Source organism: Terrapene carolina, unplaced genomic scaffold (assembly GCF_002925995.2).
Source record: "Terrapene carolina triunguis isolate 2854851 unplaced genomic scaffold, T_m_triunguis-2.0 Scaffold247, whole genome shotgun sequence".
NCBI classification, from domain to species: domain Eukaryota; kingdom Metazoa; phylum Chordata; order Testudines; family Emydidae; genus Terrapene; species Terrapene triunguis.
Window position 1 is genome coordinate 9612296 of NW_020664598.1, and position 27831 is coordinate 9640126.

The 27831-nt window shown below is 43.6% G+C and overlaps 1 protein-coding gene across 1 annotated transcript in view; it reads right to left on the minus strand.

Moving 5' to 3' along the window:
- Window positions 1-27831, minus strand: part of STAB2 (stabilin 2) — a 143036-nt gene that overhangs the window by 19432 nt on the left and 95773 nt on the right. Inside the window, exons 36-53 of the mRNA XM_024198768.3 lie at window positions 27307-27383; window positions 24818-24943; window positions 23402-23475; window positions 20283-20354; window positions 17584-17703; window positions 15847-15894; window positions 14292-14375; window positions 14041-14187; window positions 13484-13624; window positions 13060-13119; window positions 12079-12255; window positions 11890-11982; window positions 10723-10869; window positions 9344-9400; window positions 8082-8205; window positions 6367-6516; window positions 4373-4477; window positions 1991-2098 (exon numbers count right to left, since the gene is read on the minus strand). Of these exons, the coding sequence (XP_024054536.1) occupies window positions 1991-2098; window positions 4373-4477; window positions 6367-6516; window positions 8082-8205; window positions 9344-9400; window positions 10723-10869; window positions 11890-11982; window positions 12079-12255; window positions 13060-13119; window positions 13484-13624; window positions 14041-14187; window positions 14292-14375; window positions 15847-15894; window positions 17584-17703; window positions 20283-20354; window positions 23402-23475; window positions 24818-24943; window positions 27307-27383 (1910 nt within the window). The remainder of the gene's footprint in view (window positions 1-1990; window positions 2099-4372; window positions 4478-6366; window positions 6517-8081; window positions 8206-9343; window positions 9401-10722; window positions 10870-11889; window positions 11983-12078; window positions 12256-13059; window positions 13120-13483; window positions 13625-14040; window positions 14188-14291; window positions 14376-15846; window positions 15895-17583; window positions 17704-20282; window positions 20355-23401; window positions 23476-24817; window positions 24944-27306; window positions 27384-27831) is intronic.

Here is a 27831-nt window from a genome sequence, read left to right on the forward strand (position 1 = left end):
CGCCTTCCAGGGCCAAACTCTGTCGTCTATTACAATGGTTGCAACCACGCATTGACCTCACACTGTGTATAAGAAAAATCTGTAACTACTCTTGTCATAAACATACAGCTAAGGGGAGCATAAAATCCCTCCTTTACCTGTAAGGGGGTAAGAAGCTCAAATAACCTAGTTGGCACCTGACCAAAAGGACCAATAAGGGAAGAAGATACTTTCAAATCTGTGGGGGGAGGTTTTGTTTTGTGCTCTCTTTGTTGTTCTCTCTGGGACAGAGAGGGACCAAGGCAGGAAAAACTATCTCCTAAAACCCTGCCTGAAATAAGCATCCAAGATTACAAAAATTGTAAGTACACCTCTACCTCGATATAACACTGTCCTCGGGAGCCAAAAAATCTTACCAAGTTATAGGTGAAACCACGTTACATAGAACTTGTTTTGATCCACCGGAGTGCGCAGCCCCGCCCCCCCGGGGCACTGCTTTACCGCGTTATATCAGAATTCGTGTTATATCGGGTTGCGTTATATCGGGGTAGAGGTGTAATAGCAAGGAAATGCGTTCGCTTATCTTTTGTTTTAGCTTGTGAATTTTCCCTATGCTAAGAGGGAGGTTTATTCCTGTTTTTTGTAACTTTGAAGTTTTGCCTAGAGGGGAATCCTCTGTGTTTTAAAACTTATTACCCTGTAAAATTACCTTCCATCCTGATTTTACATAGGTGCTTCTTTTACTTTTTTTCTTTATAATAAAGTTCTGCTTTTAAGAACCTGATTGGTTTTTAGTGTCCTAAAAACCCAAGGGTCTGGTCTGTGCTCACCTTGTTTACCTATTTGGTTGGTAAATTATTCTCAAGCCTCCCCAGGAAAGGGGGTGAAGGGGCTTGGAGGGATATTTTTGGGAAACAGGAACTCCAAGTGGTCCTTTTCCTGAATCTTTGTCTAACTCACTTGGTGGTGACAGCAATACCGTCCAAGGACAAGGAAGAATTTGTGCCTTGGGGAAGTTTTTAACCTAAGCTGGTAGAAATAAGCTTAGGGGGTCTTTCATGTGGGTCCCCACATCTGTACCCCAGAGTTCAGAGTGGGGAGGGAACCCTGACACCTCTTCATTTATTTCAGATTCCCACTTCTGAAAGTCTTTAGATCAAAAGTTTTGGATCAGGCCCAGGGGCGTATTATTGCCTAGGCCGACAAGGCCTAGGCCTAGGCCGGCAAATTTGCAGGGGCTGCAAATTTATAATAGCAGCATTTTTGTAATCGCGGCATCAGTGACGCCGCGATTCTACCAATCATAGCGCGTATTGAATCCATCAATGACTGCGCGACGCCATTTAGTAAACATACTCACGAGAATCCCTTTCTCTCCTGACAATTGAAAAGGCTCTAACAACGTCTCTGGATTATACAGAATTAATTAATAAGTTTGCCGCTCAAAGGTGTAGGTGTAAACAAATGTAACTACTTATTACTCACATACTTTTATTTCTTTTATTGTATCTACATAAAATAAAAAAATAAATATTTGATATACACCGGACCCCCGCTTGAACGCAGGGTTTTGGATCCATACACGGTCCCGCGCTATAAGCGAAATCGCGCTATACAGATGCGCATTCAAGCGAGGGTCCGCTGTACTTGTAATTTTATTTATAATAAAACTTGTAAATGTTCAATTATTTTAATGATATTTAGATTCGTTTTAGTTCAAACGAATTTGTAAAAAAACTTGAACAAGTTCATATGGGGCTGGGGGTGGCAAAATCATTAATCTGCCACTGTTCAGGCCACTCTTTGATACTTAACATTTCACTCTGATGAGTCCTGTGTATTAAAGTGAATGGCTAGGTGAAAACAGCAACGTTTGCCTTTAATGTTTGGGGAGAGGCAAGGTGGGTGAGGTAATATCTTTTACTGGACCAACATGTGTTGGTAAAAGAGACAAGCTTTTGAGCTACACAGAGCTCTGCTTCAGGTCTGGGACAGAAGTACATGAATTCACCTGTACATGTGATTCCATCTCCTTCATAAAATGGCTTACACTGACACATGTTGTTTTCTTTGCAGACGGCGTTACTAGAACAATTAGGTGAACACACAGGCAGCAGAGCTGTGAAGAATGTAAAATATCTGATGAAAATGACTTCTTATACTTTAAAAATGTGATCTCATCTAGAGAATAAAGGAAAACTTGTATACAGTACATGTTTACTTAAAAACCTGTGAGACAATTCATATTACTACAAAAACAACAAGGAGTCTGCTGGCACCTTAAAGACTAACAGATTTATTTGGGCATAAGCTTTCATGGGTAAAAACCTCACTTCTTCAGATGCATATGACTACAGAATATAATGCCTAGTTTTTGTATAGCACTTTTCATCATAAATCTCAAAGCACTTTAGGCTGGCGGTAAGTATCGTTATTCCCATTTTACAGATGGTCAAACAAGGGTGAGGTGATTTGTCCCAGAGCACATAGCAGATCAGTGCAGGAACAGAATGCAAATCCTCATTCAAAACTCTATCTACTGGGCCATGCTTTGATGCTAATCAATTGCAAGTGAAATGATCTTCATTACTCTGAAGCACACTTACAGTAATAGTCTAATATTATAAAAGGGGATGTTGTTTGAATTGATATTAAGTACCCTTTTCAAAACATATGTTCATTTAAAAATATTATATTTTGCAGGCGTGTAGTGCTTACATTTTCAAAGCACTTTATAAACAATAACTAATCAATCCCTGGGAGGTAGATGTGGATGAAGTTTTTTGATCAACACTTTTTTTTACAGTGGAAAATGCAGATTCTGTGAGACTAAAACATTTTGTGAATGTCTGTCAATGACACCAAATAGTTTCAGTTAAAAAAAAAGTCAACAAAAAGAAAAAAATCAAAACATTTCATTTTGACATTTTCAAAATACTTTGATTTTTTAGTTGAAATGACTTTTTATTTCAAAATTTCCTTTCATGTTATTGTTCGTTGTTTAAAAAAACCTTTTCAATTGGCTTAAAATTTCAGTTTTGCTTCAACCCAAAATGATTTTTTTCCAATTGTTCAGAATTGCCAGTAAATAGTATCCCTATTTTACAGACAAGGTCAAAGCCGCAGAGTGGGGAAGCAACTTGTTGAAGTCCATTATGACAGGTGGAATTAGAACTCTCTGGTCTCAATTCTCCGTCCTGTGGTTGGTACACTATACCAGTGTTTCTCAACCTTTTTGATACCAGGGACCGGCTTGCTGCCTTCCTAAACTGTGTCCACGGACTGATCATTGAGAAACACTGCACTAGACCATGCTGCCTGCCCCCACAGACAACAGAATAATCTGCTAAAAGCAGTCATGGAGTCCCCAGTACCTGAGCAATCCCAGAGTAGACAAATACAGCTGCATCTGACACAGACACCATTGCTGCTGTACAGCAGGGAGATGAACTAGATTAGTGATACTCAGCCACTGGTAAGTCAGGCATTTTTTTGACTGGTAGTAACATTAATGAAAAGTCTCTGTGCTGAGTCCCTGTGCACTGCTGCTGCCTGCCTCTCATTCAATTGTCTTCGTTTCCCAACACAATAGGTTGGTGTACACTGCAGTGTAAGCCCAGGATTAGTAGAACTCGAGTTAACAGACCCTGGGCTTGTTAACCTAATGCTTGAGTGTCTACGCTTATTTGTAACCCTTGTTACAGCATGTAGGTTAGGAATTGTTGAATCATGTGTCCCAACCTGGGGCTCCAGCATCTACACTGCATTATGTGGGCCTGAGTCCAATCACCCATATTCCTAGCACCCCCCCCCCCAAATGTGGCTGCTCTAGCCCTTTTTTCATGGTGCAGTGTGGGAAAACTTGACTGTCTTCTTGACTGCCCAAAGGACACAAAAAGTTGGCCCATGGGATTGTGGGATATTTTTGGCAGACTCCCACAACACATCTAAACTGCAGAGCAATAGGGTTTGACTCAGGGTCAGACCCTTCACCTCCATGTGGTCCTCGGACTCTGGGTCTAAGCCCTGGCTTAGTGCAATTTGTGTGTACATGGAACTGATCCTCAGTCAAGTACACCTTTGATACATTTTGCAGTCAGTCCTCAAGCAGGTTTACGAAGCTCCAACTTTAGAGGAACTGCAGAAATTTTTTGGGCGCCATGCAGATCATGGCATAGTGCAGCACAATATAATTTTCTTTATAGCTTTCAATTCTCCTTGTATCAAAAGCAAAATACTCTCCTTCAACATTTATCCTGCACAAAGCAGGATTTCTGGTGTTATTAACCCTGTCTTGCTATGTCCACTGCATGAAAACAACTGATTCGATTAAACTTGCTGGGAGCACTGTAACCTATTGTTTTGCAACAGATTCTGGTGAGAAGATACACACCTAGTTTGGTTTCACAGAATCGACCAGTCCATCCAGTTTCACAGAAACACTGTCCTGATCCAGAGATTCCTTCATCACATTGCCCATGGGCCTTGCAGCCGCAGACTGTAAAAGGAATGTAGATTGATCACAGAATGGTAATTAGAAAAGGAAAATTCTTCCCTAGAGCAATGTCACAAAACCACATAGGCCCCTGGCAGGAAGGGGTTAGTGGTCTATAGGTGGAAACCAGGCTTAGCCTGCAACAACTGTCAGTGATATCAAACTTGGAGGGGGCGGGGCTCTCTAACCAGAGGGAATAAAGAGAGTTGGCAAGCTTGACAGTTGAGTTGCTCTGTCAGAGAGATCTCAGGCAGAGAGTATTTAAGGGGCGGAGCAGCTTGAATGAGGAGCCCTCTGAGCAGTCACACCTGGGAAGCAGGCTCAGGCTGGCCTTCATGTTGTCTGATTGTTCATTTGATTGTTAACAAGGTCAAAGCCGGGATTTGCCTCTACACAGGGTAGGTGGACTTTGTCTCCAAGCAGGTGTAAAAGTTACCTGCTCACACATATTCTTACCCTCAAAAATATCTCAGCTATTTTTCATGACTGTATAAAAGTGTCTGAATGGGGATGGTCTTTTTTTTTTTTTTTTTTTTTTTAATAATAGTAGGGGGATATTCCTCTACCCTCATACTCTGAAACTTTAAGCACAAAGTATTTCTTCATTGAGTAGTAGATATTTCTTTGTGGAAATACCAAGCAACAGAGCTGGTCTCTCATGAAAAATCTTTATTATTGATAGTTCTTTGTGTTTTGCTATTTAATGGCGTTTTGGCTCTGCTGACCCACCCCTCTGCCAGGAATGTTTTTTGTGTATGTGGGAAAGTAATGGCATGGGATTTGGCTTATAAGCAGTTCTGATTCTATGGGTGAAATTCTGGACCCACAGAAGTCAGCAGCAAAACTTCTAGTGGAGCCAGGATTTCACTTTGTCTTTTGATTTGTGAAGGGTTTAACCTAGTCAATTAATGTTTACATTTATATCAACAAATTAATTATGTATATTAAAAAAAGAATATAGGGCCACAAGACCTTTTTGGCTTTTCTTTTAGTAAACAACAGTTTGAGGTTCAGACTGATAGTTTATATAGTGCCATAAACATACACATTCCCATACAATAGCTGTCAAATGGATAAACTTTGGGTAAGCATCGGAACTTTTGCATGCATAACCTAACCTTCTAGGTTAGTGCTAGTTACTACAAAACTGTGTTGGACTGAAAACAGTAATTTAGGGTGAAAGAGTTAATACCCTGTCTCTTCTGCTATCTTTAGTCTCTCAACTAAAGCCTTTATGCTGAGAATAATTTTTTTAAATCTAGGATGAAATTTACCTCTATGAGGATGCGCAAGGCCAATGCACCTGGGAAGTCCCACTTAAACCCACAATTGCTTGATTATGTAGGAACTTCCGAGGAGCATAGGCCTTCGGTTGGCCCTCTCTACAAATTAATTTCCCCTTTTGTGTTACTCTCTTTTTCATATAAGTATGAAGTGTTGCCTTTAGTAGCCATGAGACATCCTTCTGATTTCTTGTATTTTATCAGTGTTTCCATTCTATTGTCTTATCTGTCGCCGGGGTTGGGAGACGGCTATATTTTAGTTAAAAAGGACTGTAGATCAAGCAAGAAGTGATGCCTCAACCTGCTTCATGCTACTGCAAAATGGAACTGTATAATTGATAGGCGGAGTGGGTGAAATTCACCCTAGTGCAGAGGGCCAACACAAACCTATGTACCTCTGAAGTCCCATGTAAGCCCCACCTTGTGTTGGCTCTCTGCATGGGAGTGATCTTCAACCAGTGTCTGGGCTATGGCAGCCACAGGTGGCATGTCAATTGTGAAATGGAAGAGCAAAGAATATACATAAATTTTTTTTCTGCTTCAAAAATGAATATAGAAAAATGGTGTATTTTAATCAGATATTAATTCAGAAACAAAGCTGAAACATACGTTTACAGTCAGAGCCATATCTTCCAGGCAAACACAGCTCACATGAAGTCCCATTGAAGCCACTGTTGCATTTACACTCTCCGGTTCCTGAGTATTTGTCGTTACATGAACCATGATTATTACATGGGGTCTCTGGCCCTCCTGGGCAGGCTAGAAAGGATAAAATGCAGTGTCAGTTCTCTTCAGCTCTGCTTTGTATTTACAAGTTTGTTTGTTTTCTAAGAAAACTGGTTTTAGAAAATCTTTGAGCACAAAAATGTTAGTTCATAAATGTGTTCCTAAATCCCTTAGGTGCTTTTGAAAATCCCCCACATACACACTTAGTGGACCACAGTGGATTCATACAACCTCATTTACTTGAAGGATGTAACCTGGCGCCCACTCGTTTAGACTCTTGGCCCCCAGGACTGCAATCAGATCCATGTGGATGAACCCCTGAGCCCATGCAGAGCTTTGGTGAAGTCAAAACCAACAAGTGCTTGGGTTAAAACACGTGACATTTGGCAAGCATGTTGGTACAGCTGAGTGAAGGTTGGGAAGTTAGTTAGATGATACAATATCAGCCCTGGTAGTGATTCCCCTCAGATGTTGTTTTCAAAGTCAATAAACAAGTTAAACTAACAGGGCCCCACAGTCCCCTTAGTGCTTAATGCTCTTTGAACTCATACCAGATACACATATGCTCATGCACTAGCTGTGAATTCTAGCACATGTGTTTAATGCATTTTGATGTCAGTCTCCAGAAGTTGACACATGATATGGTTCTCGCATCTTTTGTATTTTTTCAAATGGCTGAAATGTGTCTCCATGCAATGTCACAACAAAGCAATATATACTCTTTATAGCATTAATTTTACTCTTCTTTATCAACATGGAGTTTACAAATTGCTAACATAAAAAAAGAACCTTTTTGAGCATATTTAAGTTATTATTTGGAATGGAAAATAATAATAATGTTACTTATGCATGCACGAACTCTCACTGCAGTATTACCCTGTTTTACAAAGAGGGAACACAAGACAGAGAGAGGTTATCCCTGGTCATAGAGCAAATCTCTGTCAGAGCTGAGATTACATCTAAGCAGCTCTTGTTTCTTAGTCAGCACACTAGTATACTCAGTACACTAGACCATGAAGCCTGTCATGACTCATGCATAGTCATGATTGCAGGACTTTATTCAATATTTCTTTTAAACAATTAAATATAATCATAGAATCGTAGGATTGGAAGGGACCTCGAGAGGTCATCGAGTCTAGTCCCCTGCACTCATGGCAAGACTAAGGATACGTCCAGACTACCCGCCGAATTGGCGGGTAGTAATCGATCTATCGGGGATCGATATATCGCGTCTCATCTAGACGCGATATATCGATCCCCGAATGCACTCCCATCGACTCCGGAACTCCACCAGGGCAAGCGGCGGTAGCGGAGTCGACGGGGGAGCCGCGGCCGTCGATCCCGTGCTGTGAGGACCCGAGGTAAGTCAACATAAAATACATCGACTTCAGCTATGCTATTCCCGTAGCTGAAGTTGCGTATCTTACATCGACCCCTGCCCCCAGTGTAGACCAGCCCTAAGTATTATCTAGCCCATCCCTGACAGGTGTTTGTCTAACCTGCTCTTAAGAATCTCCAATAATGAATTGCCTTGTCACCTTGTGGTGTCAGGCAGCTATTCCCAGAGAGATCTCAAAGGTTAATCAGGGCAATCCTACCTTGGCAGTCTCGCCCATAGTAGCCTTGACAGCACTTTGCAATCCAGACGACCATCGTACAATCCTGGCGACAGCCATCTAAGCTCCTGCCATAGAATTGGTATGTACACTTCTGTATCCCTCCCTAAACGTTGCACAGGGGGATAAAAACACAGGTGATTGAATGTTCTGTGGATTTATTTTTAACTCACTGTGTTTTTTTTAATGTAGAGCTGATCAAATTGACAGCCCTGGGGATCGAAGTGATCTACCTACAGAAAAAGCAAAGCATAGGCAGTAGTGGGACAAGCTTCCCTCAATATGCTTCAACCCTGATGTGATGAGACTAACTCTGAGGAAAGAGGTTAGTTCAGTCTTCCTGCCCATTTAATCTATGGCCTGTCTTCTGAGACAGCCAACAGGTAACAATAAAGGGGGAGGACACATCAGAAGAGAGCTGGCACCACCTCATTCATTTCACATGAGCCATCAGATGGTGGTAAGTCACTACTGGCTTAGACTGGATTTGAACCAGTCACCTAGAAGAGAAGGGCCTATGGGCCAGAACCTCAGCTGATGTACACTGGCCCAGCTCCAATTAAACCAACTGCGTTAGGGCAATTTACACAAACAGAGGATCTGGCCTGTAATGTTTAGACTAGGATATTCAAGCCAGTTTGCTGGAGCTCTCATTGAAGATTAGGTAGATAGAAGCAGAGAAACTTGAGAAGAAAGAGTATGCCAGTCTAAACTCTTTCTTTTTAATCACTAAAATGTCTGTAGATGAATTTAGTGCTGGTAAATGTTTAGGGTTCCTACAGTAGCAGATGCCAGACAGAATGCTGACAATGCACTTTGACCCTGTCACTCTCCTCTAGCTTGTAGGTCCACTCTGCTCACTATAACACAACCTGCCACATGTATAGAAGCATCAAGTGGTTTTTTGGTGTGCAGTATGTGCTAGGATGAGACCACCAAACTCTGTCACTTCTGACCTAATAGGATTTGATCATAATTCTTAATGGGGAAAGACTGATATGACAGTGCCTAATTCAGAACCCATTGAAGCCAATGGAAGCATTCACTTTGTCTTCAGTAGTTTTGCATCCAATCTATAACCCACTACCGACTTCAGTAGGATTGGGGTTTTATTGTTCCATTTAAACAAATGATTTCATTGTTCACAGCTCTACTGTTCTTTGAAAGTGTGTGTTATTTTTAGTTTATTATTGTGCAGTGCACAGAAGCCTGACAATTAGACTGCCTTAAAAAGGTACTCTTACCTTTGGTTTAGTCGCTGTAGGGCATTTAGGATTATTGTAACAGCCAACACAATCCCCCTGTTGTAGAAAGGGAAAAACATATTTAAAAATAAGAACAACAAAAAGCTGTTTGAAAGCACCAGAAAAGTGTCTACTTTTATATAGGCAGTTAAAATTAATGACCAGAGAAAAATACCTTTAAAAATATCCAATTTCATTACTCCTAATATAGATTATAGGAGTTTTCCAAAAGAGATAACAGAGGGAAAATAGTAAAGGAAAATGACAACAAAATAGGTACATTAATTTAACGAAATGAAAGAGAAATGAAATTTCACAGTAGAATAGTTCTGGAAGTGCAAATTTGCTACTAAGCTAAATAGGTAAGAGAGGGAGATGTATTTATCTATTTGTACATAGGCCTACATTTGCAAAAGTGACAATGGATTTGGGGTGTCTCCGATTTGGATGTCCAAACTGGGATGCTTTAAGAGACCTGATTTCAGGAAGTGCTGGGGACGCACCCTAAGCAATCCCCTTTAAGGTGACTCAAATTGATGACTCAAAACCACTAGTGGCTTTTTGGCCATATTGTATTTCTCTTTCTTTTTAGAAACTGATATGGCCCTCATCAACATAGTAAATGAGCACCTTGTGCATATGAGAGTATCTAGTTAGAGATATTTATACAAAGAGCACAAGCATCCACAGACATACCAGTTAGGATAAAAATAAGCACTAACAATCCTCCTGCTTATAGGGATCACCATATAGGGACAGGAAAAAAATCCCCTCTGTGCTATGATAATACACATGTAGATGTATTATAATAGGCGTTTACATGTTCCTGTGAAGGCATACAGCATTAGCCAGTGTTAGATTAGATGGATGATTGCTTTAACCCTACATCTAACTCAGAAAGTAATAACATCATCCTCTTATAGGTGGTAACTTTATTTGACCCTCTCAATATGCATTATTCAAAAGGGTCCAAAGAGAATTAATTTCTGCACTCTGTTCAGAGTCATATTTGTCCATAAAGGGTTTGTCTAGACTAGGAGAAGTGGCTGAAATTAGGTCAGGGTTAGCTAACATGTTTCAGCTAATCCCAACCTAACTTTGACCTTTTCCTTATCGTAGTTGCAGGTGGACCTTAGTGTATCTTTTAGGCACCATACTTCACCTTTCACTTTATTTTAGTTAGTCAAGGTCCACCCGAGGCTTCCCACCAGACAAACCCAAAGTAGCACTTTAAACAGAGTTTCAGCCCTGGAGCCAAATTCTGACTGTATTGGAATCAGTGGGAGGTTAGCCATTGATTTCAGTGGGGCCAGGATTTGGCCTACAGTTCACATCTATCTCCCCAAGGATCACAAAACTGAACTGAAGGACTGACTGACCGTGAAATCTGCAGTGATAAAATTGTCACATCGCCCGCCAAGGGTGGGGTCCATTAACATGCAGTCAATCCCGTAAGCGATGCCACCATCAAACTCCAGGTGCCGCTGCACTATCCTACACCTCCTGTCATTCAGAAAGAGGTCACCCTGAGAGAGAGGCAAGAAGATAATCACACAAAATAAGGAGCCTGCTTCACTGGATGCTTGGTTCAGTCTATGTGCAGTTCCTGTTCAGGAATTTAGTAAGAATATAAATCTTTCTTTGAAGTCAGTTCTCTCTCTTACAAAGTAAAAATTGCTTATCATTTCCAGATAGGATAACAGCATTTCCCACTGGGCTTATGCATGTAAACCCCTGTCTCTAAGGGGGGGGGTCCCAGTTTGCCATGCCCCCCAGTTAGGTGCCAGAGGGAATGGTGGACAGATGCCATTACCCATGAATCCCCTCCCCCACAAGAGTATGCTCCCTCATAACAGTCAGTGTCTCTTATTCAGTGTATTTACATATAAGGCCAAATGTTCAGAAACAGCTACCTGCAAAGTCAGTGCACCTGAGTGCAAACAGGTGATCACACACACAAACCATGCAGTTTGCACAACTTCTTTTGTGCAAGTTTGCATCTAGGCAATAATAATTTGCAGGTCCTTAGTTCTAAAATGTAGCCCATACTATACATTGTACACTTATGACTCTTCTCCCAGAGTCAACTTCACTTTGTGGGAGCTCATTTTATATTCTGATGTGTTACATGCTAAGGCCCACATCCTCAAAGGTATTTAGGGACCTAACTCCCATTGAACTGAGCTACATTTGTGGATCTGGGCCTGAGGTATTTCTCTTTTGAGGTATGTGCCAGCCAGTTATTTAGAGAGACAATTGCCTTATGATAAAGAAAATTATTCTTCAATAAGCCACCTTACCTGAAGGCAAATCACAAACCTGTGGATCTGTTTCCTAAGCCACTGCTCCTGCACTGGGATATGCTAATGGAGACCACTGTGCACATGTGGAGCACCATTAATTCCAGTGTCGCTAATTCCTTAAGGGGGCTCTGCATAGGCATAGAGGGGTTTGCACTAGTGGTTCCCAATGTAGTATCAAGGCTTATGTTATTAAATAGTACATTCCATGAGGATTCCCAATGTGCTGGTATGTTAAACACTTACAATAGAGTTGTTGTTATCCCCACATTTTACACTGAGATCAGAACCTTGAAGGGTCTTCAGAGAATTGGAGCTGGGGAGCTCACAGGCTAAAATCTGTGAAAGAAATACACAGAGTGGGAAGATTTGGTGTTGGAGAACAGAGTTTTAGCAATGCCTCTTCTAAACAAATCAGGAAATGTTTGAAAGCACCTTAGCATCTCTGATGACATGGAATCTCAGATATTGCACCAGTTTGTCCTTGTTAGATTTTTTAAACAGGAAATCCTGCTGTTCCTTAGGAAGAGCTCTGAGAGCTTCATCGGTCGGCCAGAACAAGGTGACTGGTTTATGAAGAGGATCATTGATTACACTCATCAAACCGGCATTCTGCAACATAGAAAAAACGAGACTGATTTTTTTTCTTCCTGTAAAATTACACTGTAAAGGATAAACTCTGAGAAACATGTACTGTAGCTAGGAGTGAATTGGCCCAGCAGTGAGGATGCTGAATGCATCATAGCCTTCCTAGTAAATGGCCTGTATTTTTGCCTTCCTGGGCACAAAGCCAAGATTTTAAAAAGCGGGTGTCTAAATTTAGGTTTCGAAGTCTATTCTGAAGCTGATTTTCAAAAGTGCTGAGCACCCAGCAACTCTTATTAAGGAACAGGCCACTTATTTAGATGCCTATCTCTGAGCTTAGGAGCCCATTTTTACAAATCTGGGCCAAAAAGTTTTAGCACACAAGGTGGATTAAAGAGCAGGGAGGGGATGGATCTTATGGACCCATGAGTGCTCAGACCTGCCTGCCATTCTCCCGTGTGGAAGGTGAGAGAACTGGTTGCAGGGGCTCCTCCATAGCTTGTGGGGAGGGAGCCTGTGCCCAGGGCCGGCGCAACCCATTCAGCGACCTAGGCAGTCGCCTAGGGCGCTAACATTTGGGGGGCGGCGACCGCGGTGGCCGGACCTTCGGGCCGACCCAGTCGTCGTCGGCATTTCGGGGGCGGGACCTTCCGCTGCCTCTGTCGGGGGCGGCATTTCGGGGGCGGGACCTTCCACCGCCTAGGGCGGCAAAAAAGCTGGCGGCGCTCCTGCCTGTGCCCCATTCCACACTGTACACAGCCCCATCACTGAGGCTGTGTGCCAATTTCACAAAACTGTGCCAAATGGTCATGGCCTCCTGGATTCTCTTACCTCCAGCAAGTTGCTGAACATGATGTATCCTTGTTTGGCTGCAACCATTTTAAGGCTTTCCTAGAAAGATATGAGTATTAAATGGGCTTACTTGTCTTGTCTGGGAAATAAATTGGATATAGATTTAGTAATAAGGTATTTGGCATGTTTGATCTTGTAGTTCACTTGTCACTGTGAAATCAAAGCCACCTTAAAGGTCTTATTTTAGATGCTCCCTTTACAAAGCAGAACATCTTTAATATACATTTAATGTATGAATGATTCTAATGAATTTTAAATATACCACAATGTAAAACTATTCTAATGATTCAGTGTAGGGGCTTTATAATGCCAATGCTTTTGTTGTAACTACTATGCCAAATGGTAATTGGCAAGAAACATTCCAGATTATACTGGCAGAATGCTACAGAAATGAGGTACGTACCCGCTCAGTGCCCGATTCCTTCTTAGGGAAATCCTGCATGTGTTGTGGAAGTAGGATTTTATCTATGATGTGTATCACACCATTTGTGCTGACAGTATCGCTGGATATAATCTTAGCCTTGGTATTCAGATACACTGAATTCTGAAAAGGTAAACAAAAAAAGTGTTTTCTATGGAAACGTGCAGCAGGGAAATGTTGAAATGAAAACTCTTTACCCTGAGAGGCCAACTCACTGCTTGCAATACACTTGCAACAAATAGGGCTCCAGTTTTTAGGGCTTGATCCTGCAACTCTCAGCCACACAAGTAGTCCTACGAAAATCAATGGTGCTACCCATGTGAGTAAAGATTACTCACATGAGCAAGGATTGCAAGACTGTGCCCTTAGCGGGGCAAATAGAGAGGGTGGCATTTGTGAAAACAATAAGCAATAGACAATTCTTATTTTAAATGCTATTTATTATTTTTAGGAGGAAAAGGAACAATCTAATTTTAAAAACGACAAATGAAAAGGGTCAGTTTATTATTCTAACAATTTTACCTTGGCTATCTTGTTACCTGTGAGAAAGTGACCTGGATGGGGTCCCCCTGGAGAGAGGTGACATTTGTAATTGTTGTCAGGTCATTATAGAGAAGTCCGGCACAGCCCACCACATGGTACCTAAGGATCTGGGGCATCACTCCGTTGACAATCCACTCTTTAATCTAGGGCAGGAATTGGAGGAGTTCAAAGGCAAGGACAGAATAACATACAAATCCAAAAACTCTCAGCTGCCTCACCCAAAGTCCATTGCCTTTTTCTTACTTACTTTTGGTTCACTGTTAAATGCTTCTTTACTGGGTGCAAACACAGTGAAAGGACCAGAACCTGCAATATCTTTGAGAGCAAGGGCCTGGAAAGTTTAAAAAGAACAACGCAAAAATCATTCATTAATGCACAAGGTGTCATACACTGGGCAGAATTAGACTGGATCCCATACAGGGAACCAGGCCCCATACTGTAGGCAGGGCCTCTAGATTGACCTCTGTGGCTGCCCACAGCCCTGTTCCTTGATGCCATCTGTCTCACATTGAATTCCCTTCTCCCATCCCACCACAAGTAATGTAAGACTGAGGGGAAAACTCTGTTGCCATGGGGAAGATCCCCTCCCAACTCCTTCAGTCTTACAGGATTTAAAGAGTTCTCTCTGCAAGATTTGCCTTCCCATACTCTCCCCCAGCTTCGTCCGCTGCTACTTAAGGGCACAGAGCTCTCCTGCTCTCGCTCATGTGCTGCCTTCCTTTATAACAATGGACAAGTAGTGCTTGAAAGTAAGAGAGAAAGCTGCTCTCAGCAGCGATTAATATGGAAGCAGAACGATTACAAGCTTTGCAGGGAGAGTGGTTAAATCCTTTCATCTTGAAGGAACCCGAAGGGTTTTCATATTCACATATATACACCTCTACTCCTGTGTCTTATATCGGGTCACTGTGATATAACGTGACCCGATATAACACAAATTCGGATATAACGCGGTAAAGCAGCGCTCCGGGGGGGCGGGGCTGTGTGCTCCGGTGGATCAAAGCAAGTTCGATATAATGCGGTTTCACCTATAACGCGGTAAGAATTTTTGGCTCCTGAGGACAGCGTTATATTGGGGTAGAAGAGTATATATATCCATATACTTATGTATAATCTTATGGTTAGAAACCTACAGCCCATTGCTGTAGGTGTTGCACAAACATATAGCAAGAGAGAATCCCTGTACAGAAACACTTACAATCTAAAGGATGGAGGGGAAACAAAGACACACAAACTATTCCAAGGACACAGAGCAGAGCTGGGACTAGAACTCTGGTCTCCTGGTTTAGTACCCTATCCATTGTTCCACACTGTCTCACTACCTATGTGTGCACCAAGGAATCACCGTCCTCTGAAATGTAGTCAGAACTGCGGGAGGCACAGAGCTGCTGTTTAGAAGCACCCAGCCACATCCTGCAACATTTTAGAGAGGCGGTGAAAAATACCATGTAAAATGCAATGGGAACTAGATCAACAGAATGTAGTTGCCCACATCAGAATTTGGAAAAAAGTGCCATGGGATCTCTGTCTATAGATGAGAAGGGCTTCAGTTTTGGGTCTGATCTGAAGGACACCAGTGCATAGTCCCACCAGTCTCAAAGCCATACCGGGGAATTGTAGCAGTACTGACTCAGAGGGAAAAGTGCCATTTACTGAATAACTAGCACCACTACATGCAACATTCTAGGTTTTCTGTGAAGATCTCCAATATAAGTAATAATTGACCATTTTCAGTCCTGATTACCTTGTGAGATCAGGGCTAGAGATGCTGTGGCACAAAAAACATTCAAGAATTTTCTTACCTTTAGATGGAAATAAAAATCAGTAGTATTGGAGTCCTTAAGAAGCTCCTGCAACCAAGAATAACAGCATTTTTATACTGAATTGTGTGAATTTAGAATTGTGTCTGAAGAATATTAATGAGTGCCGCCCTCAGGGAAGGAACATGCCTGGTGTTAGAAGGGGAACTTTTTGGTCTAGATGATACAGTAATTGCCTGCATTGGTACAGCTTGTCAGCTGACCTCTCACTGTAGCTCTTGTCTGGCTTGTTGTATGTGTTATCTTGCCAGTCTATCAGAAAGCAGTTGTGAGAATCGAAGAATAGCAGCATTCATGTTCCTTGCAGTGCCAGCGAGGTGTCAGGTCACTCCGTTTCCTCATATTATAGTTCTAGTCTTATTATAGAGACCCAGAGAGACAAAACCAGGCCTCAACTGTCAATATTGAAGATTACAGCGTGTTGCGGAGCAGGCATTTTGCTGCTGCTGCACAAAGCACATGCTATATTGAAAGTTAGATACAGAAACCAAACTTTACAAAAGTGACTAGTGATTCTGAGGACCTCACCTGAGACACTTCAGAGGGTCCTGATTTTCAGAAGGCAGGTCAGAACACTTTTTGAAAATTTGGTCCCTTTAAGGTGTCTCGGGTTGGGCCCTCAAATGCACTAGTCTTTTTTGAAAATCTTGTCCAGAGGTAACACTTATGGGACTAGGGAGATAAATTTCTAAATGGCATTGAAGCGAGCACACGAGGAATTCTGCATGCAGTTCTGAGTTTTATGCAACAGAAATTTGTTAAACTGGGGAAAACCCAAAAGGCAAGCAAAACTGCAGAAAGGTCTAGGAGAGGTTAAGAGAAATGAACATATACAACCTAGAGAACCGATAACTAAGAGGAGACATAACCATTCCTCCATGTCTTTGGAGAAGTAATAAAAAGTAAGGGAGGGAATTATTCAGATGACATCTTCAGGACAATCCTTGTTTAAAGGGTAATAATCAGGTCCTGGGCTAGGGGCTGAAGAGTTAATAGGCTATAAACTCTGAGGTCTTTCTGGCTATCAGAGGAAACCTTTTCCTCCCTTTCAGTTCTGGCCCTTCTATCGTCTGTGCAAGAAGGGAAGGAGCCAGCTGTGCACTCTCCAGGGTGCAGGTTTTGCCATTCTGCCTGGCCTTCATATGAACCGTATGAAGGAGCAGACGGCTCCTTGCACCTCTTTCCCCTTCCACCGTTCATCCATGAAGGGCCAAGCAGAATCTGGCCCTTTCAGAAGCACCAAGCACCTGAAGCTCCTGGTCACTTCAGTTGGAGAAGTGGGAGCTCAGCACCTCTGAAAACGAAGCCATCCTACGTATCTCAGATTGGACACCCAAAGCCCGAGTATCCAAAATTAGTGGGCACTTTGGAAAATTTAGTCCTATATGATTTATACTGAAATTCATTGGCAAAAGAGAGAATAGAACTCACAAATTCCTCAGCCCTAGTCCCATGCCAATGCCACTGTTTCTTAACAAGCTACCTGATGTGCAGCAGCGGTTGCTCTTTAAAAGGTGCCACTTCTCCCTTAGATAAATAGATAAATTTACTTCAGCATTTGCAGTACTTCCTATAGCTACTGCAGGACATACCTAGGAAATACTTGGGTAGCTGTACCTATTTCTCTATGCAAAACTGGCATGGTTTTAAGAGTGGCCACTGTTTTACATAACTCTTTGAAAAATATTCAGTAACAGTGAACACACATAAATGTTTTACCTGGTAGATGTTGCCTCGGCATTTAAATCCATCCCCAATGTAATCAGGTTTGCAGGTGCAGGTCCTCTCTGTCAGCTCGGTGTCATTACAGATTGCAGATTCACTGCAGCCACCGTTATTCTTGTAAGATTAGCAACATCAAACAAAATCAAATTAGTGGGTGTATTTGTGTTTACAAAATAATTTCAATTCATTTGCTCAAACTTCCAACAGAGGGAAATATTCTCTTTCTTATGAATAGTAAAGAAGCAGTCAAGATGAATGTAAAGATAGTTATTGACACTTAAAGCAAAGCACATTGCCAGTTTCTTTAACACCCTCTCGGTAGCTCCTCAGTTCAGTGTGATGTAACTGGCTATTGTATACTGCTACCCAAAAGATTTCTATGCAGGCCTCATCGTGGACTCCTGGGCTATGATCCTGAGCTGCCCTTCTTAGGAGGTACATCCTGAGAGGGGAAGGAACCAAAAGTGGCTCTGGGATTCTGGGTTGCAGAAGCTGCTCTAGTTTACTCCTTATGTGTCTGGTAGCCCAGAATAGCTGGAGCACAGAACTGCCACACTTGTCTTTCCTCCAACTCATTCCTGTCTCCCCTCTTCCCCACTTCCATCTGGGAGGGAAGAGGCATAGGTCTCTTAATTTGGCTTTCCATGTCCTGGGAACTCCCTTTGTTAGGGGAATTCCCCAGAGGGGAGATCTGGCTGCTCCCTGCCCCTGTTACACCCACTGAGCCAGCCCAGAATTGGTGCCAATGTGATAATCAGACTGCAAACTGGTTTACTTGTGGACAAGGGGAAACGTCTCCTCATGACAAACCAGGGAATGCTGCCAAATGAAAAATGTAGCTCATTTTCTTTTCACACGCTCATTGCTAAAACTCAGATGCCAGTCACATGGGAGCGCACTTCCACTTCGTCTGACCTCCCATTCTGAGTGGTACTGGGGGGGTCCTTCTTGAACTACCATCAGGGGTCTGGTTGGGATGGGCTCTAGCATAGTTCTCACCCTATGCAGCGCGGTTTGGATTTGTGTGCTGTTTATTTGGGTAGATCTAGCTGGACTGTTGGACAGGGAATTGAGTTTATTCAGAGCTCTCTGTGTACCTTTGCCATGGAGCACTTGGCTATATTACAGTCAGATTAGCATGCTGCACAACGTTGACAAAAGCCAACCTTCTGTAAAAACATTCTTTTAATAGCATTGTAGCCAGTGAAGTGGAAGAGAAGCTGTCAGAATGAAGCTCACACAAAAACATACGCAGCAGCTCATAAATCTGAACAACATCCCCTCCCCCTGACTTTTAATTTACATTTCTTAACTAGTCCATCTGGGCAACCTTTGAAAAAGAATCCAGTGACAGACTGTTGCCAGGTCAAGGGATGATGACTACTTGTCACGATTCTCTGGAGACAAAAGATCAATGTGTACAGGTCAGTGAAATGCGTCAGCCATCCTTAGCCTGGGATCACAGGGAGGCAGCTTTTGAACGTTGAGGGCTTTTCATCTGAGATCAATGAGCAAGTGCTTGTATGCATCAAAGGGCTCGATCCTACACTCCATATTTGGGCTCAAAGTGAATGGGAGTTTTGCCTGTGTCAGAAGTATGGGATTGGGCCCGTTGAGTAAAATTCAACCTTGTGCAGAGGGCTAGCACCAAGGCTAGGAGTCATATGGGAGCCAACTGGGGCCTAGAGCTTGTGCCAACTCTCTGCACATAATGAGTAGTTCCAAAGACAGAGGGTTTGGTTCTGCAATCCAGCTGAGCACAGGGTTGCGGTTCCCTGATTCCACATGCACAGGGAGAGCCCTAAATTACCTGAGGAAACTTACACCAGTGGAGGATCAAGCATAGCGGAGCTCTGCTCTACCATGCCTCCCTCATCTCCCTGCCCTTTCACCCTGCTCCCAGAACACTCTCAACGTGCCCTCTTCTCCCCCTTACACTGAGGGATGCACCAGAGTTAACACAAGTGAAGAGTTCCACTGCATAGGGGGAATTCTCCACCTGCCATCTCGCTACTTTAAGGCCACGTTGTGCCATTTTCAGGCCACTTAGCAGACTGGAGAATCTGGCCCATAGTACGTTATCCTGGCAGCAGATGAGCTGGCAGGAATGGAGTTGTGAGATTTGATTTGTCATCGTGGAATGATCAGTGAGACTGGCATCAGAGAAGAATTTTCGCACGTTATCATTGGAACCTGGCTATTTTATTTGGTCTTTCTTAGAAACTGCATTCACTTCTTCTAAAACCTTAGAAGTTTTTAGGTACTTCAGAAACGATGAGTAATTTATAGAATGGATTTTTAAATTTAAATAATTCCAGCAACACTGAAAAATCTGTACAGAAATAATGAAAATTATTCCTTGCATTTAACCACAAAAAAACAGTATCTCCCCCAGGATTTGATTTAAGGTTATTTTTTTAAAAATCTTGTGCACAATCTGCAAAAACTAGATTGTTCCATATTTGGGCCCCGATTCAGTAAAACATCTAAGCATATGCTTAAAGTTTAGCACATGCATAAGTGCTGTCAGCTATACTTTAAGCATATGCTTACATCCTTTCTGAATCAGGTCCAGGTGGACTACTCTACACATTTCTAAGCTAGTCTTTCATGCATACAAAACCAAAAGCATATTGGTGTTATATAAAAAAATGTAATGATGAGAATATACTTTCCTGTAAAATGATACTCACCGATAAACACAGGTTGATGTACGTGCATGTTTTACCATCTCCTGAATATCCTTTCAAACAATTACACACGGCCTACCAGGAGAAGAAAGGATCCATTTTAACACAGAAACATATGGAATTTGGTTGTAGTACCTTTTGATTTTATTTACTTTTTATTGGCTATACTTATCTGCATGGTAAAATGAGGAGAGAACAGAACTCAAAATCCCATTTTATCTTAATATCCATTTTGTAATTTTCCATTTCTCACACTACAAGCACATCATCTCTTTAGGGCAGATCCTCAGCTGATGCAAGGTGTCAAAGCTCCATTATCCTTTCTCACTTCTCCTCTGCAACCGAGGGCATCAGAAATGGCCTCTCCTTATCTCACTCCCCACAGTTTAGCTCATTTCAGATATCAGCTGAAAACACAACTCATCTCCCCCTCCTTTTAGCTGTATTATTTAAATCATTAAAGAAGTTGACCATGTTTTCAGAATAAAGAACCAGGACACTTTTGTGGGGATATTTTTGGGGTGGTGAAATACTCCCACAAAAGCACTTTAACAAATGTGTCCTTGTGTCGCTACTGCCAGCGTCTTACTCAGCAGTGTCCCGTGCATGTTTCAGTGTAGTTACACCGGGGTTATGCTTTTTGATACCTGCAATTATCACACAGCTGGAAGGTTACCATGGCTAAAGGAAATTACTTATTCTCTCTTTAAAGGTCAGACTTCATGCATGACAAGGTGGGGGAGGTAATATATTTTACTGGACCAGGGCGTGTTGGTGAAAGAGACAAGCTTTTGATCTACACAGAGCTCTGCTTCAGGACCTGAGGAACAGCTCTGGGTAGCTCGAAAGCTTGTCTCTTTCACCAACAGGAGTTGGTCGAAGAAAAGCTATTACCTCCCCCACCTTGTCTCTCTAGTATCCTGGGACCGACACGGCTACAACTACACTGCACACTTTATGCATGTCATTTTAGAATCTAGGGCCATTTAACTACACTATGCTGATGCTGTCATTACTCTGCAGTTATTCTTTTGGAGGCAGCTGGTGCATCAGAAAGCAAAACTACCAAGCAATCGCAGTGTCATGACAGGATATTCAGTGTACCTGCATTCTAAAATACACTGGGGGAAGGACAAGCAATTCAGGCATATAGCTAGCCCTCTGGTTATAGGAGTTTGTAGAAATTATATGAATCAAAAATAGTACTTCGTAAGGGTCAGTTGTGAGCCTTCTTGCACACCTGTACAGGGGAGAAAGCCTCCCCAAAGGGGCTCCTTACACTGCCTATCTGCATTGCCAGTGATTGCAGGGGAGAGGGCAGCCACTGCTGGGCTGTTACACCCCCCCCGTAAAGCTGGGCAGAGCTTTGGCACCATGCTCCCCTCACCCAATGTGCCATCCCATACATGAGAGCTGAGGCTGGGCCTGTCCGCATGGCTCCTGACCGGAGCTGGATATTTGGCCCAGCTACCCATCTGTCCTGGTGGAGGGATGACCAGGCCACATCTGAGTGGTGCCGCAACCCTGTGTGCCTACTTGGTCCCCCCCTCCACCTTTGCAGTCGTGCTGCCGCTGCTGGGCACTGGGCACCCTCATCCCCCGGGGAGGAGAGGAGCAGGGGTCACCAGGAACTCCCAGTCCCCAGGAGGGTGGGAGGGTTGGATCCAGGCTTTTGGTGCTTCCTGGGGAAGTGGAAACGCAGAAGGGGGTGGGGGTCTGGTCTGGAGCTCCCAGAACTGCCTGGTGCCCGGTGGTGATGGTGCTCTCCAGCCTGGCTGGCTCTCTGGGGAAGAGCTTGGGGTTAGGTGAGGGGTGGGGAAACCACAAGGCTGGGTGCAGGGGGAGAGCTTGGAGTTGGGAGGCAGGGCAATATGTGTGGGGTGTGGGGGAAGAGGATGGGTCTGAGTGTGGGACAGCAGGTGGGAACTGTGTGTTGAGCTGGGTGCAGTGGGGAGAGCTCAGAGCTGGGGTAGGGGCATTGTGAAGGGAAGAGCACAGGGCTGGGAGTGGGTGGCAGGAGGACAGTGTGTGTAGAGCTGGGTGCAGTGGGGAGAGCATGGATTGAGGTGCAGAGGCAGGGGAGGGAGAGCTCTGGGCTCCCTCCTTAGGGAAATTCTGGTTGCACCCCTGGCAGAGGCAAAGGGGAAGTAATCTGTGTCAGCAAAAGGGCTGATGCAGATTGCTCCAAGAGGGGAGTTAATGGGGAGCAGGAACCAGATTGTTATTCCCAGTCACTGCCTTTTTCTTGCCCTGCTCCTGGGGAAGCACAGCTATGCAGGCTGGATTGTAGAACTACCATCCAGCCCATAGCGATTACAGTAAAGTATGCAAGTAGAAGGGTAGTAATAAGTACTTCAGTCAGAGCTAATCTTCTAGTCATGTGAAAGCAGTGGTAATTACCAGGGTAAAACTTACTGCACGTTAACTGCAGAGTTAATACATCCCTTGTTGTATCTGCTTATGCATGAATCTGTTATACACTGGGAGCAGAGAGCTGGTTGGAAAGTAGGGATTTTTCTGCAGAAAATGTTGACAGAAATGAAGAGAATTTCATTTTCAACCCTCCCTCCCCCAAAAAAGTTTTCAGATGAAAACTTTGAAAAAATGAAAAAAATAGGGCCAAAAAACAGACAAAAAAAATGGTTTTGGCCGACATTTTTTGGGTTTTGGTCAACATTTTTCAGGTTTTTGGTTTCTAAGGAAAATTGAAAAATATTGAGGAAAGCAAACACTTCCCACACATGTTGTTTAGTTGAAAACCCAATTTTCTGTCCAAAAAGAAGAAAAGAACAGAGAAAAAAAAAGTGCAGTTGGAAATTTTTCAGCCAGCCCTACTCGGAGTGACCACACTAGCTACGTGAATAACGTAGCTGAAGTCGACGTACCTTAGTTCGAACTTACCTCGGTCCACACGCGGCAGGCAGGCTCCCCCGTTGACGCCGCGGTACTCCTCTCGTCTAGCTGGAGTACCGCAGTCGACGGCGATCACTTCCTGGTTCGACTTATCGTGTCCAGACAAGACATGATAAGTCGAACCCAGAACTTCGATTCCCAGCCGCCGAACTAGCGGCTGGGTGTAGACATACCCTAGGTCTTTTTAACTGTGATGAAACATTACTTACCTGGTTGGGTCCAGTCTGAGTGCATTCCGCATTTCTATCACATCCACCGTTGTTCTCTAAGCAAGGGTTGATTTCTTTATAAAACAAAAACAATTGGAGAAAACTCAGTGATTTACAAATTCTCACTTCATTGATTAGCTAAAGTAACATGTACTAGGAATGCAGGCTTGTGACAAATGCATAGGTGCCAACTCCGTGGGTGCTCCAGGGCTGGAGCACCCCCAGGAAAAACATGGGCAGCGCCCCTATCAACCCCTCTCCCTCCCCCCAGTGCCTCCTGCCCTCTGGCAGGCCCCGCCGATCAGCACCTCCCGCTCCCTCCCAGCACCTACCACCTGCCGTGATCAGCTGTTTCACGGCATGCAGGAGGCACTGGGAAGGATGGGGGGAGGAGCGAGGGCGCAGTGCTCTTGGGGAAGGGGGTGGAACTGGGTGGGGAATAGGCGGGGCAGAAAGAGGTGGGGTGGGGGTGGGAAGAAGCAGGGTGGGGGTGGGGCATTGGGGGAAGGGGTGGAGTGGAGGTGGGGTCTGGGCGGAGCTGAGGGGAGCACCCCCTCACAGATTAGAAACTCAGCACCTGTGGACAAATGTGATTCATTTAGACTGATTCTTATTGCTACCTAATGCCCTCCTTGTAAGTATCGTTCATCTTTCTCAGCAAGAGCTGTAAACATGCAGACAATATTGCTTTTAGAATGGTTCACAGTGAAGTTTAATACAGTAAGGGCTTGTCTACACTTAAAAAGCTGGAGTGTTTGAGTGTAGACACTCTCTATGGTTACGGGAGGGTTCTCCCCTCAGTGTAGGAAGGACTCCAGCTCCCCGATAGGTGGTAGCTATGTTGACAGGAGAATTCTCCCATTGGCAGAGCCCTGTCTACAGCAGGTGTTAGGTCGGTTTAACTGCATCGCTCAGGAGTGTGGATTTTTCACACCCCTGAGCAATGTCATTATAGTGACCTCATTTCTTAGTGTCGACCAGGCCCAAGTCTTTTACCCTTTCCTTGGATGGATATAGGGCCTAAGGCCTGATCCAAAGTGTCCATTGAAATCAGTGGGAGTCTTTGACTTCAGTGGGCTTTGCATCAGCCCTTTCAAGCAGTGACCTGAATGTTGGGACTCTTAGGTCTAAGGGGCAATTCACTGTTATGCTTTCAGAGGCGTCATTTTGTTTTGGAGATAGTTGAATTTTGCATTTCCTTTTAAAGTGTCTTATAGTTTGCCCCGAGGTAAGGGAGTGTGTGTGTGTGTGTGTGTGTGTGTGTGTGTGTGTGTGTAAAGAAATATATCTTTGGGGATCCATCACATACACAGTGGCCACCATGCAGTATTAACATACACAGTACATACATTGTGGAGACATCACTGTACCAATTCCCTGTCTTATGACAAGGGCCCTGATCTAGTGATCACTTACCAAGGCAGACTATTCCATCTCCAGTGTATCCAGCTGTACAAACACATACTCTGTTTCCTGGAGTCGTTTTTCTACACTCTGCTTTGACAGAACAGCCACCATTGCTGGTCTCGCATGCATCAATAACTGCATAATGGGAAACAAAAAATAAAATCAATGTGCTTCATTTTTTTAATTTTTATTATTTAACTAATCTCTGTCATGTCTACAAAGGTAAAGGAATTTAGTGATATTTCCTAGACAAACTCTGATTTAAGAGTCCATAGATGTAATTAGAATCTTACACGTATTTCTTATAAACTGCAATAGGAAAAGGGGAAAGTGCATTTCTAATGTGGAAAACAATAAGTCAGCTGTGATTGGTTCTCCATAAGTTCCCATCCTCCAATGCTGCCTAGTCTAACTACAAAGAATAAGAAGAGGGCCCTCCACATATTTCATGGGATTAAAAGGATCCTTCTAACTTTTCCTTAGTTTGGAAAAGTTTACACCTCCTGTGATGGGATGTAAACCCTGCACTGGCACTGAAAAGGAAAGGGAGCCTGAGGGCAGGTCTTCACTACAGGGGGGGGTCGATTTAAGATACGCAAATTCAGCTACGCGAATAGCGTAGCTGAATTCGACATATCGGAGCCGACTTACCCCGCTGTGAGGACGGCGGCAAAATCGACCTCCGCGGCTCCCCGTTGACGGCGCTTACTCCTACCTCCGCTGGTGGAGTAAGAGTGTCAATTCGGGGATCGATTGTCGCGTCCCGACGAGACGCGATAATTCGATCCCCGAGAGATCGATTTCTACCCGCCGATTCAGGCGGGTAGTGTAGACCTAGCCTGAGAGTGCTAGTCATATCACTTGGATGTGCTAAAGGACTTTGGCCCTGGGAGTTGTTAAACTCTTAAATGTGTCTTCTCTGGATCTTGAGGACATTCCTGTGGCTAGAATAGGCTGAAGAATGCAAAAGGGAAACCGAGGCACAGCTGCTGGAATCCCACATCCAGCCACCAAGGAGGCCTGTTGGGTGGCAACTCTGCTACACCTCCCCATTCAGAGTCAAACAGCCCTCTGTTGAAGGAGGTCAGGGTGACCCTGGCAATCTTAGACAGTCCTTGGATTACCCATTGGTGAACATGTTGCTTTTACAGTGCATAGATTTCCTTGTCACTACCAACCTAATGAGTCAGAGGCTGGGCATAGGAATCAACCCCGCCCGGCTCTTGTTTGGTAGAACTGAGCCCATTCTACTTAGCCAATGGGCTTTTCTGATAAAAACAACACTTCCACAGTATTCTATTAATGTTCAAAAACACTGTACTCACACCAGCGTAAGATGTAGTGTTTTCAACCACTGAAACAGAATATAGTGTTTTCGACATGGACAGCCCTACCAGATCACCCAGCCTGACTGTGGCAGAAAGTCCCCATCAGGAGAGAAATGAAGGCCAATATAGCATAAACATAAGGGTCTCAATACATCTAGGTTTTGCAGAACTTTGGCTATTCAGATAGAAATTCTTGCCATTTTCTCAGTTCTCCCAGATTTTGAGCTGTGCTGGGTGGTGCAAAGGTGGGGAGGGAACCTGTGCAAATTAGAGCAGTGTAACAGCTGCTTGAATTTACACCCTGCTACTCATGGCGTCAACGAGCTGTTCCAGTAGCTAGAATAACCAGACCATAGTGGACTGGCAACTTGGCCCATAACTCCTTTTTCTCAGGAAAGTCCTTACACCAGGGGCCAACAGTAAGCGGAATAGAGCCTTAGGCTGGTTCTATGCCCCCTAGATGCTGCCTACATATGGGGAATTTCCCAGTAACAGATTAAACTGGCTGATTTGTGCTGCTAGGGTGTTGCAAAGCAGGGGTTAGAATTTGGCGTCAGGACAGTGCTATCCAGCGTGGTTAGACAAATACTCCATTGTTCCAAAGGGCATTATTTTAATCAGATAAGGATTAGGGAATTAATTACGCACACTGCAGACGGAAACAGTCTGTTTCATAAATCTGGATTTTCCACGCTTTCCAAAGAACACCTGGGATTAACTGCAATTGCCCCTTTCTTAGGCTAGCCATAGAGCAGTTTTAGTTAATCACCGCAAATTTACATCAGTTCAGAATTCAGAAAATGGACAAAACCACAGGACTAGCCAGAAGTGCTACCATACCTCCAATCATTAAACTGGGTCAGAAAAAAAGAACAGACATAATCCAGGTTTCACTACTCCAGAACTAACACAGCTCGAGTTGTACACAGTATGTTCCCTCTTCCCGTTCTTTCCCCTTAGCACAATATACTGTATCTAAGGGATTTCTAGTCCTTTGTTTTTCTGAAGCTGCACCTGTTGCAGTCCATTCATTTTGAACAAACTGGCAGCAAGTCCTCTTTTCACTTCCTGTGTGGAAACGTGCATCTCTCAACAGCTCTTCTGTTTCACAGTGAACACCAAGTGCTTCAAGCACATTCTTTGAATAGGTAGAAAACAAAGCCCACTTGCCTGTACAGTGTGTTCCATTCCCTTTAAAGCCAGCTGCACACTTGCAATATGCGGTGCCACCAGACTTGAGGAGGCAGCTAGAATGGAGAAAGGAGGAAGGTGGTATATTAGAAATCATCACGTGCTCTGTATTGTCATTGCTGCTCTACTGTATCTTTATTATGATTATTTTTTGTAATACCATGGCGCCTCGGACCTCATTGTGCTAGGCGCTGTACAAACGCAGAACAAGAAAACGGCCTTGCCCCAAGGAGCTTGCAATCTAAATATTAGACAAGATCCAACAGATGGATACGGGGAGTAAAAAGAAACAGTGAGACAATACTGGTCAGCATGATAGGTAGTAGTCTCAGCACACCAGTGGTCTAACCATTTTTTTTTGTAGGCAGCACAAAAAGGGAGAGATTTAAGGAGGGTTTTGAAGGAAGATAAAGAGTGAATTTTGCAGATATTTATGGGGAGCTTCTCCTGAGTGTGAGGGGCAGCCTGGAAGAAAGCACAAAAGTTGTTCACAGGTGGGTGATG